The 15894-nt window shown below is 38.6% G+C and overlaps 1 protein-coding gene across 19 annotated transcripts in view; it reads left to right on the plus strand.

Moving 5' to 3' along the window:
- Pde4d (phosphodiesterase 4D) overlaps positions 1–11056 on the plus strand; it is a 1369518-nt gene extending 1358462 nt beyond the window's left edge. For all 19 annotated transcript variants that reach the window (XM_074077451.1, XM_074077450.1, XM_074077455.1 and 16 more), the window contains 4 exons: positions 5048–5202; positions 6049–6171; positions 6667–6849; positions 7406–11056. In XM_074077451.1, coding sequence (XP_073933552.1) covers positions 5048–5202; positions 6049–6171; positions 6667–6849; positions 7406–7822 — 878 coding nt within the window. In that variant the 3' untranslated portion in view covers positions 7823–11056. The remainder of the gene's footprint in view (positions 1–5047; positions 5203–6048; positions 6172–6666; positions 6850–7405) is intronic.
- The last annotated feature ends 4838 nt before the right edge of the window (positions 11057–15894 follow it).

Genomic DNA, 15894 nt, shown 5'->3' on the forward strand with positions numbered 1-15894 from the left:
GTCCAAAGGGGAGAAAGTAGGTCTTGGCCCTCCAGGAATTTCTAATCTAAGAGGATGTGATAGTTAATTTTATATGTCAATCTCACTCAGCTAAGGGGTGGTCAGAGAGCTGGTAAAGCGTGCTTTTGAGTGAGTCTGGTAGAGTGTTTTCACAAGAGGTTAGGATTTGAATCGGTAGACTGAGTAAAGATCACCTTTACCAGTGTGAGTGGACATAATCCAAGTCATTGAATAGAACAGAATAGAATACAACATGGACAAAAAGCAAATTGACTTTCTTGAGAGCTTGTTTGGAGGTTCTAGCAGGGGAGCGCAGCTACTCGTATACCCTTGACCGAAGAACGGTCTTCCTCTATCGGGGATGGTCGTCCTCTTCGACCGAGCGCGCAGCTTCGGGAGGGACGCACATGGAGCGGTGAGGGAGGAAGGGGACACCCGCCTAGCCAGCCAGATCAGCCGAATCAACCCTGGCGATCAATGGGGTGACAGATGTCGCAGCCAGATCGCCCTCACATCCGCAAATTGACTTTCTTATTTTGACTACAGTATCCATGTTCTGTTCTCAGACATCAATGTTGCTGATTCTTGGGACTTTAGACTTGAACTGGGACTGACATCACTAACCTCCCTCACCTCATTGCCTTTCTCAAAGCCTTCAGCCTGGGGCTAAATTGCTGCTGCTTTCCTGGTTCTCCAGCTTGTAGACTGCATAACTGGGACTTCTTGGCTGCCATAATCATTTCAGTCAATTCCTACAATAAATACATAGGAGCATGTATAACTATATGTAACCTCTTGGCTCTGTTTATCTGGAAAACCATGGTTAATACAGATTTTGGTATTGAGAGTTATATAGTACTATGAGCAGATTTTTTTTTTGTTTTTTTTTTTATGGTACTGGGGCTTTAACTTAGGGCCTACACCTTAAGCCATTCCACCAGCCCTTTTTTGTGATGAGTTTTTTTGAGATAGGGTCTTGCGAACTATTTGCCCCAACTGGCTTCAAACCACAATCCTCCCAACCTCTGCCTCCTGAGTAGCTAGGATTACAGGTGTGAGATACTGATGCCTGGCTATGAGCAGAATTTTATGGATGAGTTTTCTGAACTGCTTATGGTGTTTCCAGAATTGACTCTACTGTTACCAATTTGGAGACAATCATGAGTATTTCCAGTACTAATGAAAGCACTAATAATCCATGGTATGGACTAAGTAATCTCGAATATGACACTTCAAATATTTTTAGAAAATGCAGGAAATAATCACATTGGTAGGTTACTTCTAATGTGACTGGGTGAAGTGGTGAAAGAAAAGGATGAGCTGAGGGATTAGAATTCCCAGATCAAACATAGCATAAATGTCATAAATTGCTTTGCGGTATCTCAGGAAGGAAAGCCTTTTCCCTTGTAGCTGCAAGGCTGAAATTGGTAAAACTCAAAGACAGAATGTCCACCTGTTATTGGCCGAGTTACAATGAGCTTTTTATAGTGTCTTTTTGTTAAAAGGAGAGTATTGATTGGGGAAAAATATCCAGGTAAAATTCAGAGGTTTTCTACCATAGTAAAATTTCAAGCAGTCCAGTGGTTAGGGCATGTTGAAAGGTAAAGGGTAAGTTGTTGCATCTTGCTTTTCTTAAAATCAAGAAAGAGGCACATTTGTAGGCTTATTTGGATTTTAGAGGCAGTATGCTCATTTGGATGTGTTCCTCTGTTCCATCACTGAGTGACTTGAGTGGGACCCAGAGTGGAAGGATCTGCTTCTGCTTCCAGGCTGCTGTACAAGCTACTGTGGCACTTGAGCCACATGACTCAGGAGATCCCACAGTGCTTAAAGTGTCAGTGGTTGATAGGGGTGTTGATTGGAGCTATGGGTCGGGCCCCATAAGTGACTTTTAGAACTTTGGAGCAAGACCTTGCCATCTTTCAAAGATTACTGTCCTTCTTTTGAAAGACAACTCTTGGTCTGCTGGGCCTTAGTAGATACTGAATGTTTAGCCATGGTCAATTTACTGTAGAATCTAACTTCCCATATGAACTAGGTATTACTGACCACTGAGGATGAGGGTAAGCATGCACAGCAATACTCTGTCATCAAATGGAAATAATATACATGTGATAAGCCTCAAGTAGACACTGAATGCACAAGTAAGTTATGCGAAGAAGTGACCCAAATATCCATGGTCCCCACTCTGCTATACTGTCTTTTTCCCCAACCTATACCTTTGTATTATGGGGAATTTTCTAAAATCAATTGCCAGAGAACCTAGTTTACAGATGGTGCACAGTCTGCAGCCACCACTTATGTGAAGAATTGCAGCCCTCCTGCTCCCCCTATAGGACAGTGGTGAGGGGGAATCTTCCCAGTGTCCCTTCTTGTACACTTTGTTTGGAAAGAGCAATGGACAAGTGTGATTATATACTAATTCATAGAGTGTAGTCAGTGGTTTAGCTGGATGGTCAATGACTTAGAAAGGGACATGGTTGGAAAATTGATAACAAAGAAATTTGGAGAAGATATGTAGATAGATGTCTCTAAATGAATAGATGTGTCCCATGTAAATGTTTTCCAATGGGGGTCCTCAGCAGATGAGAACTTTACTAACCATGTGGGTAGGATAACCTGTTCTGTGGATACCAGTCAGCCTTCTCCCCCAGCCTTCCCTGTCATCACTATGGACTCATCATCAAAGTGGCCATGGTGCTAGAGATGTAGGTTGTGCATACATGGGTTTAGCAACATGGACTTGCACTGATCAAGACTAACCTGACTACGGTCACTGATGAGTGCCCAGTCTTCCAGCAGCAAAGACTAGCACTGAATCCTGATACAGCATCATTCTCTAGGATGATCAGCCTTCTAACAAGTTAATCACATTGGACTACTTTCATAGTGGAAAGGGCAGTATTTTGTCCTTGTGGAATTGGTACCTTCTCTGGAAATAGGTTTTCTTTCCCTGCACACAATACTTCTGTCAAAGGTATCATCCTTGGAACTATAGGGTACCTTATGTACTGTTAGAGTTGTCACTACCTATTGCTTCTGACAAAGGAATTCACTTCATTGCTGAAGCAGTGCACAAATGGCCCCATGTTCACCAAAATCATCGATCCTACCGTGTTCCTCGTCATCCTGAAGCAGCTGGCTTGGTAGAATGGACTTTTGAAGACTGAGTTATACCACCATCTAGGTGGATATAGCTTGTAAGGTTGGGGAAATGTTTTCAGAAGAGCAAATGTAGTCTTGTTGCTCTATTTCTAGTGCCATTTCTCCAAACTCAGGATTCATATGTCCGGTACTCAAGGATGGAAATGGAAGTGGTACTATTCAGTAGTCATCACCACAGTCCTGTGACAGCCGAAAGATGAGAGAGGCTATAGAGGACTACCATTCCGTGAAGGAATTGTTTCATGGCCTTTGTGGCCAGTCTGAACGCTTTCCTAAATTTTGGAGATAACTGCTTTCCACTACAGGGTTAGTCAGTGCCCTTGGACATCTGCCCTAAAAGGAAGACTATCCTTGAGCTGGCCGAGTGGCTCAGTTGGTAGAGGGTCTGCCTAGCAAGTGTGAGGCCCTTAAGTTCAAACCCTAATATTGCCAAAAAAAGAAAAACCATCCTTATGTTGAGTAGAATTCAGCCTTTGCACTGCAGGCCACCCTCTCCTTTGAAGTACCAGCTATTCTGAGTATTCTTGTCTTGCATCTTTCTTCAAGGGATATATAAATCCCTAATGTTTCTGTAAAGCCAAGTCAAGTCCTATGTTAACACCCTTTTCTACACATATATTATCCCTTAAAAGGCCCCTTATAAATTACTTCAGTATTACTTCTCCAGTTAGAAAGCATTATGCTTTCCTTTCAATATGTTTATTTAATATGATTCTGCTGTTAAAGCACAGTAATGTCATGTGCTAAGAGCATATATATAGGCTTTTTAAAGGGTCTTTAAAAGTAAGGGTTTGGTCCTCAGGGAAGAAAATAAGACTTAGCCAGATACTGCCTTTCAGAAAAATGAGCAGAATTGTTTTTTTCCAGAAAAAAACAAAACAATATTACCTACACATCCACTCCTTACTACTCTAGACATCTCTGTTCCTATAGCTGGGGAATAGAAATTTAGATTTCTGATTTCTGTGTAGCTGGGTCAAGATGATAGGATCTCCTGGAGCGATATGGCCTCAGCCTCTTCTGTCCCCCTTAGTTCCTTGAAAGCAGTTAATGAGTAGCACTAGGTATTTCTGTCATAGAAGAAATCTGCAAATGTATTTTCTATGCATAAGTCAGAAAATGATCAAATATATGTGCTTTTAGTCTGTTCAAATGACTTACGTGGAAACAGAACAAAGCATCAATTTTGTTTTTTGTTTTTGTTTTAGTGAGTACTTTCTAGAGCTGGGTATATTATTTACAAGAGTAGAAAAGAGGCAGGATTTCTTCCTGTCTTTTATACACTGGTCTGGGGTAGTATGAGAGAGGGGATGGAGGTAGCTGAACACAACGTCTCTGTGAAGCCATGGATGAGCAACATAATTTTATGTATATAATGACTGCCAGGATACTTGAGAAAGGAAGTGCAGAAAAACGAATAAAGCTTTACTTTCAGAGCTATCCTGTGGAAGAAAGTAGGAAGAGCAGCATAGTCTGCTAAGTTTATGGCAGATCTCAAGAAGATGTTACAGATCATCTGGTTTACTTCTTTCACTTCAGAAAGGAGGAAGCTGAGGTCCACAGAGTGAAATGTCCTGCTTCAAGCCAGTAGTATTGGATTCATTCTGAAGAGTCCACTGTTCTTTCTGTTCTTAGACCTTTATCCAGTATTATTTCCCACAAATTGTCATATAAGGGTAATGGCAGCATAATGTAGGGGAAATTGCATCCTAAACCAAGGTATCATATAATGTGGGACTTTCTTTGTTTTGTTGTTTGTTTGTCTTTAAGACTCACCATCCCTCTGATTGCTGGGAGTTACTGTAGAAGGTAACTTAATTGCAAGAGTAAGATACACTTCTAATTAAACAGCATTGGTGATTTCTGTCTGTTTTTCTTTCAGACTCTGAACTTGCCTTGATGTACAATGACTCCTCTGTTCTAGAGAACCATCATTTGGCTGTGGGCTTTAAGTTGCTTCAGGAAGAAAATTGTGACATTTTCCAGAATTTGACCAAAAAGCAAAGACAATCTTTAAGGAAAATGGTCATTGACATTGTAAGTAGCTGATAAAAGCAAAGAAAAAGAAAAAAAAAAAGTGATGCAAGTTGTTTTTAAAACTGATGAGTGTCAAGGAAAAGAAAGTGTGTTTCTAGAAACTGCCCTTGCTGCCAGCAGGGATTTCTATAATAGATTTCCTACTTCTAGCAGTTTCAACTTAAGAATAGTGATAAGATCACCTTCATTATTCAGTTTTGGGTTTTTTGAGCTATCATTCAGGTTTTATTTTTTGGGCTCGTCTTGTCTGGTAGCAGAAGAAAGATGAATAGGCAAAAGCAGAGGGTGTGGGCCAGAGCTCAAGTAGATTTTTTTCCACTTTGCTCCATCTAGTTAGAAACATCTATGATTCTTTTCTCTATGTGCATTATTTAGACTGATTTTGAGACATAGGAAAATCTCCTGTTATTAAAAAGTATTCTGTTACGCTTTTGTATATACATAGGGAAGAATTACCTATTTTGGAGAAGCATAAAACTAACTAAAATATCCCAAGTGGTCCTTGACTAACCTTGAGTCATAGTCCAGCAACCAGATTCTTATCCAAAGAATGTAAAAAAAAAAAACCCATCAAAATGGGTGATGATGCTTTGTCCCCAAAGATATTATCTATTGTTCCTTTTTTCACCACAAAAGTGGTTGCCAGCACCTAAAGTTTCTGGGTACTGTGCAGATTTACCTTGACTTCCATAAAACTTGACAGTAAAGGAGAAAAATCTCTGCCCCAAGATAGAGTAATTTCCACACACATTCAGTGAAGTAATTTCCTTCTCACATTGTGGGGGAAAAAAGTCATGTGGAAATCCTGCTTTTTCCTATTTAACAAAATATTCTGTATCCTTTAAGGTACTTGCAACAGACATGTCAAAACACATGAATCTACTGGCTGATTTGAAAACTATGGTTGAAACTAAGAAAGTAACAAGTTCTGGGGTTCTTCTTCTTGATAATTATTCTGATAGGATTCAGGTAAGTCATTATTTGAGTTTGTTCTGTGTATGTGATCTCTCTGTGTATATGTGTGTGCACATGCCCTTGTGTCTGTGTGAGGAAATAAATAATTTATTCCTCCTTTCTCCCATCTTATTTATATTTTTAGAAACTATAGTCAGGATATTTAAACATATTCTTATTCCTGATAATTAATCAGGTAAATGTCTATTGATCTTTTCATTTGCATATACATTAAAAAAAAACCCTAACAACCCAGAAAACCAACCTATGAATTAATCAACTGTGCACATAAAGAGTTTTTCTTATAACACTTAGATGTGATAGAAGTGGCATAATTTGGAGCTATTAATATAAGTGTGAACCACACACAGACACATCATGGCTGAGCTATTTGAAATAAATCTTACACTACACATATTTTTAAGTTTCACGGTCATCCCTTGTGAATTCCTCATTTAAAAAAAAAAGAAGGAGCAGGTGCCAAGTAAAGAATGCATCCATCAATTGCAGGTCCTTCAGAATATGGTGCATTGTGCAGATCTGAGCAACCCAACAAAGCCTCTGCAGCTGTATCGCCAGTGGACAGACCGGATAATGGAGGAGTTCTTCCGCCAGGGAGACCGAGAAAGGGAGCGTGGCATGGAGATAAGTCCCATGTGTGACAAGCACAATGCATCTGTGGAAAAATCACAGGTAATGTATGATACCTAAAGCTTTGAGAGAGAAAGCAAAGCTACAGTTGTAGTATTTAACTACTTTGTACTCACATATAACCTCTGATACTGGGTTTTTAAAATTTCTTTCTTTGTGACAAGTTCAATTTTACCTCAGTGTTTATGAACCAAAAAACTGCCAGTCTTCTGATTTGCATTCATATGATATTATATTCATTCATTGTGACTATACCCATATAGTATATTCATACACAGAGAAAGAATATTTGGCTTAGTTTAGTGATCTGAATTTTCCTACAAATTCACTATTCTAAAAAAAGTCAAGGATGCATACCCTACTTGTAAATAGCTGGAAATTTTTTTTACATTGCAAACCTACTCTTGAACTAAGAGCTCTAGAAGTTAACTTTCTCCAGCTAATAGCAACCCTTTAACATGATCTGTTATCTCAAAAAGAGACTGTTTTACCAAAATAAGTGTAGTAGCCCTCTGTCCAGTTCATTTGTAGGCCAGCATCTAGTTAACCTTTTCCATTGTTTCTTAGTCCCATTGGATTTCTTCTCTCTTTTCACTAGGTGGGCTTCATAGACTATATTGTTCATCCACTCTGGGAGACGTGGGCAGACCTTGTACATCCTGATGCCCAGGACATTTTGGACACTTTGGAGGACAATCGTGAGTGGTACCAGAGCACAATCCCTCAGAGCCCCTCTCCTGCACCTGATGACCAAGAAGAGGGCCGACAGGGTCAAACTGAGAAATTTCAGTTCGAACTAACTTTAGAGGAAGATGGTGAATCAGACACCGAAAAGGACAGTGGAAGTCAAGTGGAGGAAGACACTAGCTGCAGTGACTCCAAGACTCTGTGTACTCAAGACTCAGAGTCCACTGAAATTCCTCTTGATGAACAGGTGGAAGAGGAGGCAGTAGCAGAAACAGAGGAAAGCCAGCCAGAAGTTTGTGTCATAGAAGACTATTCTCCTGACACGTAACAGTGCAAAGTTTGTCATGCCTTTTTTTTTTTTTAAGTAGAAAAATTATTTCCAAAGTGCATGTCACATGCCGCAACCATGGTCACACCTCACTATCATCTGCCAGGACGTTGTTGAACAAAACTGACCTTGACTACTCAGTCTGGCGCTCAGGAATATCGTAACCAGTTTTTTCACCTCCATGTCATCAGAGCAAGGGGACATTTTCACAAACAGCATTTTAACACAATTTCAGCTTCGTAGAGCTGACAAAGCAGATAAAATCAACTCCAAAATGTTTTCAAGGTAGTGTGGCTTATCAGATAGCCCAAAAGTGGATTGGATTTGGGGGTTCTCTTCTTGTTTGTAACATTTTCAGAAGTAATAAGGCATTTCACGGGTAGAGTGAACTTAGTTGAGGAAGCAACAAAAACGTCATGAACAGGACAGAGCGTGCGTCTGTTCCCAGGAGGAGGATGAGCCACAGGAACTGCATAATTTTCTAATTTCAAGTCTTCCTGATACATGACTGAATAGTGTGGTTCAGTGAGCTACACTCACCTCTACATTTTGTATGATATGTAAAACAGATTTTTTTGTAGAGCTTACTTTTATTATTAAATGTATTGAGGTATTATATTTAAAAAAAGAAAACTCTGTTCAGAACTTCATCTGCCACTGGTTATTTTTTTCTAAGGAGTAACTTGCAAGTTTTCAGTACAAATCTGTGCTACACTGGATAAATCCAATTGACAAATTTTACTTGCACCTTATAGTTCATAGCAATTAACTGATTTGTAGTGACTCATTGTTTTATATACCAATGACTTCCATATTTTAAAAGAGAAAAACAACCTTATGTTGCCGGAAACCCTTTTTGTAAGTCTTTGCTTATTTCACTTTTTATTTCACTCTTTCCCAGTCAGCATAGTTGCTCTCCATAATGTTTTTCTTCACGGTGTGCAAAGTGAATATTTGTTCTGTAATACTTCGATGTGTGTTATGTCAAATGTGTCTCAAGCCTCATAGATACTCAATCATCAGTTGGTGTTGTCTGAATCAAATGGGAGATATATAAATACCCAGTAGCTAAATTGGTCAGTCTTTTTTAGGTATTTTCCTACTTAGCGTCTTCTGCAGACTTTTTGCTGTGTCAAGAGACACGCATTTACAAGTACATGTCCTTGTAATAACTGGACATTTCATGCTCATTTTTATTGTTCAGTTATAGTAAGACAAGCATTTTCTCCTCTTGTGCTGCTTTATTATTTAACGTGTGTTTGAACCTCTGTCCATATTGGCTAGATTGAAGTTTTATCAAGTATATCACCACCATTCTGATTGATGAAAAGAAACAGATAGTCAAATTAGTGTTTCCATTCATTTCTACCACAAAGTTGTATGTCATGACTAGCATTTTCTCTGAGGCTACAGAGAAAATTAACAGCTAGCTAGACAATTTAGAAGAATCTGTAAAGCATATATTAACTAACACCAGTACGGCTCTCTCATTTCTGAGAGTTCACAGTGGGATTAAGAACTATAAGAGGAGCATTCCTGAGAAGTGAGTGACCTTAAGTGTAGCAGCTACTCTTAATGGATAGCTGAGTAACACGTAGAAACTGCTTTATCATTGACTCATAAGCATGTCTTGTAAGATGGAACTACTTCTAAAAGCACACCAAGGGGGGCAGTTAATACCGCTGACAGCAGAGGGCTGGTGATGTGATCCCATCTAAAATGTGGGGCTGGTGAAAAGATTCTGCCTAATAAAAGATTCGAGACGACGCTTGGCTGATTTCAGCACCAGGAGTGGTATTGGAATTTTAAAGATTAATTCTCAGAGTTTATCTGCTGGCAGCAGTTGGCATCATGGGGCATGTATTTAGCAGGGACTATCTTCTCAAGTCAATTCTTAATGAAAGATTTGCTTTTTCTGTGAAAAGTTTTGAACACATAGTCATTTTTCACATTGATATCCAAGAATTGATACATAGGGAGGAACTACAGGAGGTATCTGACTAAATAGAAAATAAGTAAAAGATTTTTAAAAATTACAAACCCTGAAAAACATTTATGTTAGAATTTCTCAAGGAGGCTTCTGGGGACTAGTTACTAGTCATCAGCCAGGGAAATGAGCCAAGCTGAACATAGTACCAAATTTAGTCTCCTAAAATCCAACTGATGCTCCTTTGATTAAAAACAAAATATCTATCTGATCATAAAGCAGAATAAGAATCTGCTAATTGATTGTGGCATGTCTACCCTTTTTCCCTTGTAAAGGTTCAAACAGACAGCAATGTTTCAAATAGAGGTCTATGTATGACCAAATGGTTGTACAAGAATGTGGGAACTTGTTTCTCGTTCAGTTTTTTTTGTTCCTGGGGAGGTCTAGAGGGAAAGGCGAAGAGCCTAGGTTTTATTCCCCTTTCCAATTCATTCTCACTTCTTCCCTCTCCCTACTTGGTATTTCCCCCACACAGTGCCTGGAATCTTCATAATCAAAACAATTAAAAAGCAGCAATATGTCATAAATCCACTCCTGAAAGGGTTTATAACTACACTAATGGACGTGGGGTTTTTTCCCAGTTTGCTGGGTTTTAATGGTACCATGTTGTAAAAAATACCCACCGACAGACAATCAAATTGTAGAAAAGGCATTATATCCAAGAGTTAGGAACTAACACACTATGTAGTCTACTTACCTTCTTTCTTCTTTCTCTTTCCTTCCTTCTCCCCCCACCCCTCACCCTGTGTTCTCTTGCCAAAGTGTGCTTCACAAATGCACACTGCTTTAAAAAGAACATCCTTATACAAGTGGCTTTACATTTCCTAAAATGCCATAAGAAAATGCAATATCGGGGTACTGTATGGGGAAAAAAGTCCAAGTTTGCATAAAACCAGTACATTTCAGCTTGCAAGTTACTGAACACAATGATGCTATTTTAATTTTGTTGTGCATCAGTTAAAAGTCACAAGAAAATAATGTAGATAGAACAAATTTCAGACAAAGAAAGAAAAAACTTGAATGAAGTGGATTTTACAGAAAGCTTTATGAATTTTGAATGCATTATTTATTTTTTTGTGCCATGCATTTTTTTCTCACCAAATGACCTTACCTGTAATACAGTCTTGTTTGTCTGTTTACAACCATGTATTTATTGCAATGTACATACTGTAATGTTAATTGTAAATTATCAGTTCTTATTAAAACACCATCCTATGACGGGATGGTGTTGATATATTTGGAAACTCTTGGTGAGAGAATGGTGTGTATACATACTCCTTGTACATTTTTCTTTTCTTCTGTAATATAGTCTTGTCACCTTAGAGCTTGTTTATGGAAGATTCAAGAAAACTATAAAATACATAAAGATATATAAATTTAAATAACATAGCTGCAGGTCTTTGGTCCCAGGGCTGTGCCTTAACTTTAACCAATATTTTCTTCTGTTTTGCTGCATTTCAAAGTAAGGTAATGGTGGAGTTAGGGCTGGGCATTTTATATCCAAGCTTTCAACTGATTGGATGTCTGGCAATAGCTGGATTTGACAAAACCACAGACCACCTCCGGAGGGTCTTGTGACCCTTTTGAGATACAAACTCTTAACTACTTGCCATGGGCTGCCCTGCATGGATGATGCCTTTTTGCCAGCTGTGGATCAGGAGCTATTTCAGGTAGTTATTTTTTATTGGTTTTTATTTTCAAACACTACTGGGGAAGCATATTCTTGTTCAGTTATAGAAAGGTGTTTTGCCTTCTACAACTCACAGGAAAATGAACTTGATTTTAAACCGGAGCCATCTTGCTTAATCACCTGCTCACCAGCTTCCTGTCGTGTTAAGAGACTATACACTATGAAAGAGCTCATTTGTTTAACCCTACAATTTTTCTCCAACTAACATCAACCAAACTTCCTATGTCTCTATAAACCTATGTATTTAAATGCAAAGTTGTGTATGATACCAGTTCACTTAACATAAAGAATTCACTGTTCTCTAAAATTTGTTTCTGTAAAACATACCCATTTACAATTATTAATTTAAAGTTGCACAATAGCCAGCTCCTGAAAGCTATGAAAAATTCCAGCTGGACATGGAAACCTTGTCCCACTGCTGCCCAGCCCTTGGAATATGCGACTTTTCCGTGAAAGGAGAGATTCTTTTTTTTAGGAAAAATGAGCCTCCCGTTATTTTATTTTTTGACACAAACTGTAGATTTTAGCAGCCCTGGCCCAAAGGAATTTAATTACTTTTGTTTTAAACAGTATAAAGGGGACATTATAATTACAAAATATATCCTTACTGATTTTAGTTGTTTTTTAATTTTATTCCTTTGGATATGTTTTCAGAGTGGTAAATTGTGTGTGAGCATTACAAATGATGATCCTTTTAGTGGTTTCTTAGACTCTCTTACAGCCCATGGGGATAGTACTGTACATCAATACCTTCATATGAAATTTTTATATGCAATGAAAATAAAAGCATGGGTTGATTCTGCCTATTTATGACTTGGTCTTTCACAAATAAAAGATTGTTGGTTTTGAATTGTAATTCAGTCAAAACATATTTCCAACAATAGTGAACATTGTCAAAATGAAAGGAAAATAGTGACATCATAAATTAGTATTGAGATTCATAACCCCAATGAATGTTGACTAATCTTCCAATATAAAAATTATCTGGTATATTGAAAGTTACCAGTCACAGACATTTAACAGTTACTTGTCAGTTATCCATTCTGCACACTACAAGCTTCTAAGGATTCACAGTAAATGAGACACATAGTCTCCTCTCAAGAAGGTTATACTGGAGAGGAAAAGGCATTAACTGCCCAATGCACATGTCCTCAAAATTGTGCCCAATATAATGAAGAAGCTCAGTGTTGTGATCAAGAGGGATCGTGAGCTTGAAGTGTTCCAGAGGGCTCAAGAAGGCTTCCTGGAGAGTGATTTGAGGCTGAAAACTTAAAAGACTAGGAGGTCATCAAGGAAACAGGAGTTGATAGGAAGAGGAAGGGATTCAGCCATGGAAAACATCATTTCCAAAAATCCTGAGATGCAAATGAGTTTGAGACATCTGGAGAAATGGAGTGACAGCAGGAGGGAGGATTGGCAGGGCCCAGGGATGTGAGGCCATTTCTAAGCACCTATGTAATATAACACCCTTGCTTTATCACTGTATCCCCTTAATTTTTATTTATTTTCTTTGTAATGCTTATCAAAAATTGATATGCAAATCTAAATTATTGTCTGTCTTCCTCCCCCATAACACCCCCTGCTTTGCAGGAACATAGCTCCAGGAAAACAAGGTCTTTGCTTACCAGGGTATTATTAGTACTTAAAAGTAGGCCTGAAACACAGTACGTTCTTATTGTGTGTTGAATGTAGCCACTAAGATGCAGTCATCCTTCATTATCCATGCAGGATTGGTTCAAGGATCTCCTGCTGATAACCAAAATCCAAGGATACCCAAGTCCTTTATATAAAATGGTGTAGCATTTGCATAGAACTTGTACACATCCTCCCATATACAATCTATAAATTACTTATAACACCCAATACAATGCAAAAGCTATGCACATAGTTATTACAATGTATTGTGTAAGGAATGATGGTAAGGAAAAAGTCAATAGATTTTCACAATTTTTTCTGAATATTTTTTCATCCATGGTTGGTTGAAAATACAGATGAACTGGTAGGTGCAAAGGCTGAATGTAATTCAATCTGATATGACATTTTGCAATCTTAGTTTTTTTAAGGTTGATACCATAAAACCATTCTGGTGGCTTTTGGTTTTGAGCTTGATAATCCTGGATAATGACAGTTTAGACTTTTCTGTCTTACTGCTAGTGAAAAACTGCTTGTGTATTTCTTACAAATTCTGTTTTTTTGGGTTTTTTTTAAAAATAAATGAAAGACAAAATATATTTTATGATGTGAAGGCAAACAGGTATGTAGTAGTACATGCCTGTAATACAGCACTCTGCAGAACAAGACGAGGATCACAAGTTCCAAGCCAGGCAAGAGACCCTATCTCAAAAATAAAACAACAAAAAAAGTAAAGAAAGTATTAATTTAATCCCCAGATAATGTTCAAGCCACACCAGCAGAATAAGGGAGAATGATCTATCCTAACCCCTGCACTATGTACTTCAGCCGGGACAAAGAATAATCACAAAGCCAAGAGATGTCTACTTTGTGCCTTCCAGGAAATTCTTAATTTAAAGTCAAGTTCCCTTTTCAGGACCCATGACCCCAAAGTGAGATGATGAGACAAAGGAACCAACTCCCTTCCTTTCCCTACTTGTCCCCATTCTGAGTTAGGCTAATTTGGATGTGTTCAGATCTCTGGTCTGAAAACATTTCCTCAGGCACACAGAATTTGACCCTTTGAGTTCCTTCAACCATCCTTCATTACAGATGTTAAAGATAATTGTTATGATCCAAAGCTGGATGGCAGATGTTACTTCCTATTTATTTAACTTATCCATCCCACCTCTGCATAACCTTAGTATATGAATTCTCCGTAATGAGGAAAGGACCTGGGGTAAAAGTATAAAGAAAAAGAAGATGACAATGAAGTGAAGAGATAAGCGCATGCCTCTGTTCAGTGGGAAGGACATGCTGTGAGACAAGGAAGATTATAGGTGAACTCCTTGTAGGGTACATGTATTTATGAAGGAAATGGGGACAGGCCAACAATCAGCATAGGCTGGAGTCCCTCTCACCATTACATCTGTTCAGCAGGGCATTTGTTGGCTACTTAAAAATCCTGAGCCAACAGACACGACTCTACAATCTGAACAAAGCAAGTATGTTGTCTGAAAAGGTCTATTATCTGAGAGTTGGTTCTCCTGTGCCCTGTTTTGAACTAAAAAGCAGACTAAGTGTATAGTGGCAAGCACTCAGTGTTCGGGCTGTGAAATGGATGGCTTTTTATCATGGCTGCATTAATTGGCAAACCAAGCAGTCTCTCACCTTGGAGCTTCTTAACACTTGGCTCATTTTCTTCCTAGCACTAGTTTCTGTTTCTCACTGTTCATTTACAGCCTCTGGGCAGAGAGAGACAGAAAAAGTCAGGCCACTCCACCCCTGCTGCAGTAGGTCACACAAAGGATAAATGCAACATCTTTCCCCACCCCAGCAGAAGTCAAATTCAAGGGGCAAGGAAGGAAACCAAGGATGCCACTGCTGTCCAGGTAACTGTCCACCTCCAAAGAATGAGAGCAAGGACCCACTCATGTTTGGTATCACATGGAATTATACACTAATCAAAGAATATCTTTCTGAACTTACTGTAAAAAAAAATAATTACAGAGATCAATGATTGAAATACCCAATGAGTAAACTGGGAAAGTTAAAAGCAAGCAAGGGTGAGGAGAAAAAAAAAACAAATGAGGAAAATGGGAGAAACTACAAAATGGTGTCCCTCCACTGCCAGAACATCCAAGAACAGTGATGATTCCTCCTGTACCCCTACAGGATGGAGTTATTAGTCCTTAATATTGTATATGGCCTGAAGAGTCTCATGGAACTAAATCACCCTCAACTCTTATTAGTCTTGGGCAGATAACCCTGTGCCTCAGCCATGTGGCACTTTTACATTGGGTATCATCTCTTTGATCATCTCTTCTTGTAAAACTGCTCACCTCTCTAGACCTAAGCATTCTTTAGTCTGCAAAGCCTTATCCATTAGTGTTTAGTACATAACCTCTATGCTGGTTTTTCTCTAATGTGTTGTAATTCTTAATTTACCTTCTGTCACTCTTACTGGATTGTGAGATTTTTGAAAACCTTGTGCTCCCTTTTGCCTGGTTAGTAAGGAATTTACTCAAGATATTAATATTTGAGTCTTTTTTCTCCTTTAACACCAGCATTTCTTGGAGCTGACAACAGCATTAACTAGGATCTCATCAAATTACCATGTACCAAAGAGAATGAGAATTTACAGGTGTTTTAACATGTAATCCTGGTGATTACTATGGACCACAGAGTTTGAGGAGCACTGGTAAAGACCTCATGGAGTTGTTTTTCCTCTTGATTTTGGGAAAGAAAAAAAAGGTAATGCTCACCCGTTTTTCTAATATGTTG

The sequence above is a fragment of the Castor canadensis genome, chromosome 6, assembly GCF_047511655.1.
Source record: "Castor canadensis chromosome 6, mCasCan1.hap1v2, whole genome shotgun sequence".
Taxonomy (NCBI): Eukaryota; Metazoa; Chordata; class Mammalia; order Rodentia; family Castoridae; genus Castor; species Castor canadensis.